Source organism: Seriola lalandi, unplaced genomic scaffold (genome assembly GCF_002814215.2).
Source record: "Seriola lalandi dorsalis isolate HSWRI2012SDOR001 ecotype SW California unplaced genomic scaffold, Sedor1 jcf7180002054504, whole genome shotgun sequence".
Classification (NCBI taxonomy): Eukaryota; Metazoa; Chordata; class Actinopteri; order Carangiformes; family Carangidae; genus Seriola; species Seriola lalandi.
The window spans coordinates 1634099-1636558 of NW_019525057.1; the positions used below are offsets into that span (position 1 = coordinate 1634099).

At 44.7% G+C, this 2460-nt stretch overlaps 1 protein-coding gene across 4 annotated transcripts in view; it reads left to right on the top strand.

The window, feature by feature from the left end:
• Positions 1–2460, top strand: part of syt1a (synaptotagmin Ia) — a 157860-nt gene that overhangs the window by 128820 nt on the left and 26580 nt on the right. For 3 of the 4 annotated variants that reach the window (XM_023413141.2, XM_023413142.2, XM_023413143.2), the window contains one exon: positions 355–480. In XM_023413141.2, the coding sequence (XP_023268909.1) occupies positions 355–480 (126 nt within the window). The remainder of the gene's footprint in view (positions 1–354; positions 481–2460) is intronic. The other variant, XM_023413144.2, reaches the window with a different exon arrangement.

Consider the following 2460-nt stretch of genomic DNA (forward strand, 5'->3'; position numbering starts at 1 on the left):
CCCCCCCCCCCCTTCTTCCTCTAATGCCTGCCCATTGCTCTCATCTCTGGCGCCATCATTTGATCTTTTCTCCCTTTAGACAGAAACACCCAGAGATTGATAGAAAAGCATCATCAGGGGACCAGGCCCGGGGCTTTAGTGCATCACAGAGCATGTCCTGATGTTAAATGCTATGGTGTTTTAGTGCTTGCTCCCCCCCCCCCACACCCCGTTTTCCCCTTATACATCATAAAACAAGTGGCAGCTTTTACAGGAGTAGGTCCACTGGCAGGACCTGGGCGGGGGAACGGCTGGCTGGGTGCTAGCGCCAGCGACAAACAGGCGACACTGACTCTTGGTGGGTGTCTCCTTCAGGCCTTGAAGGATGAGGAGGATGCGGAGACAGGGCTGACTGAAACGGAGAAAGAGGCCGAGCCCAAGGAGGACGAGAAACTGGGCAAATTACAATACTCCCTGGATTACAATTTCACGGAGAATACGGTAAGGATCTGTTCTCCATACCTCTCTCAGTGTGTGTCGTTGTTGCGAAAGGTCCTCCCTCGTAAGTATGGTCACACCGAACCTCCGAGGTGGTCCAACTTCTCATCCCAACAGAGATTAAACAGGAATCAACCCAGGTTGTGCACAACATTCTCCTTTTGTTGCATCACCACCGCTGCAAACAGTATGGTCACTGAAGCCTGAGAGCAATCACACAGGGATATATCATGGTGGTCGAGTTTGCGGATTTGCCAGTGAGCCTTATAAAACATACAGTACACTACTGGGATTTAGTTTGTCTCTGAATTTGTTTCTTTCTCTCTACATGATTGAAAACAGCCCCTGCAGATATCCATCTGCTTTATTTTTTCCAGCGACTGAGTTTTAAAAAGCAGAATGAGGAGGCACATCAGCTTCCCGGCGCCAGATGTTGTGTGACAGATAATAGACGCGGTGCGTGAACACAGCGCTGTCCCTCTCTGGGCTAGCTAACTCGCCATTATAAACAGAACTGACAGCCTGAGATTAGACAGTAACACTCACTGCTCCTGTACACACTGAGTCACACACTGGCATAGGTACATCATCCTTATCTGCACACACACACACACACACACACACAGAAAAAAACTTTAATCATTACAAAAAAAAGTTTCTGTCCCTTTAGTCTATAATTTCAAGCAATTAACCTGTGTAATATTTATCAATACACCAATCACAGAATCAATAATGATAGTAATAAAATTCAAAGGTGCAGACACCATTAGTGTTCAGTCAGCCAGACCCTCGTTTCATTTCGGGAAAAAATGACAAAGTATTGAGTCATTTCATAAAGAGGGATATTATGTGGACAGTATTACATTTCACAGAGTTGATCTGTCATGTAGTGTGAGGCAGTGACAGGTCTTTGTATGAGCTTCCTGATTACACCGGTAATAATCTGCACAGTGGAGCTGAAGTGTAATGAATGGATGACAGTTTTCACGCTTCATGACAGTGACCTCGGCTCACTGCCGCTCCAGCTGCGTCTCGGAAAAAGTTGGAAGAAACTTCCGTGGCAGAAAACCCAGGGAGGCAGCCGTTCGTCTGACCCACTTTCAGCTCAGTGACGGACACATTGAAGAGGCAGCGTGGCCTTCAGGAAGTGTTGTGGGGTTTTTTCTTTTTTAAATCCTCAGGCTCTGAGACCCATGCAATCAATGTGAACACCATAGAACTGCTGAGGAAGAACTGACACAGGTGATTGATTTAATACCTTGGCTGCAGGTTTCTTTACACAGTAGAAGGCTGGGTGTTGAAATTTCCATTATTATTGAGTAAGTGGCGTTTCTTAAAGAGGGGGGCCACTATGGAGAGGAAGTATTGTCTACTCTTTTGCAGTTACAGGTTATGTTTGATCATACAATGTCACAGCCAGAAGAACCAGCCCATGCTAATATTGGATGTTTCTGCAGCGGGAGGGTTGTCCGACCACGTCTAAAGGGAAAGGCGTTGATATCTTTTCCAAATGGATGCAATGGAGGTTTTTTAGTTGCTTTACACACACTTTCCCTCACCTTAAGCATACTTTAATTAATCTGTAGTTGCAGTGCACAGATGTAGGACTAAATGAAATATTTACAGGAAGATAAAAGTCATAAAAAAAGTCATTAAATGTCGGTACTACAAGCCAGTAAGAGTAGTGGAGTATGAATAATGCTATTACCATGTTTATAAACCCTGAAGAGCTTGTTTCAGAAGAGTTGGTTGTTGTTAAGATTCGCCAGGTGATTTCTTTTGGTGAAACTGAGCAAACTTTTTTTTAATGAAAATGTCAACAATAAGCCTCACAGACACACAGTGTTCACTCATTCATCTTCCTTTATGCTCCTGCTGTTAGCACTACTCACTATGGCCTTAAACTGTGTCAGTAAATGCTCCACCCTGCTAAGAAAAGAAGGAAACACCAGTGTGTGTGTGTGTGTGTGTGTGTGTGTGTGT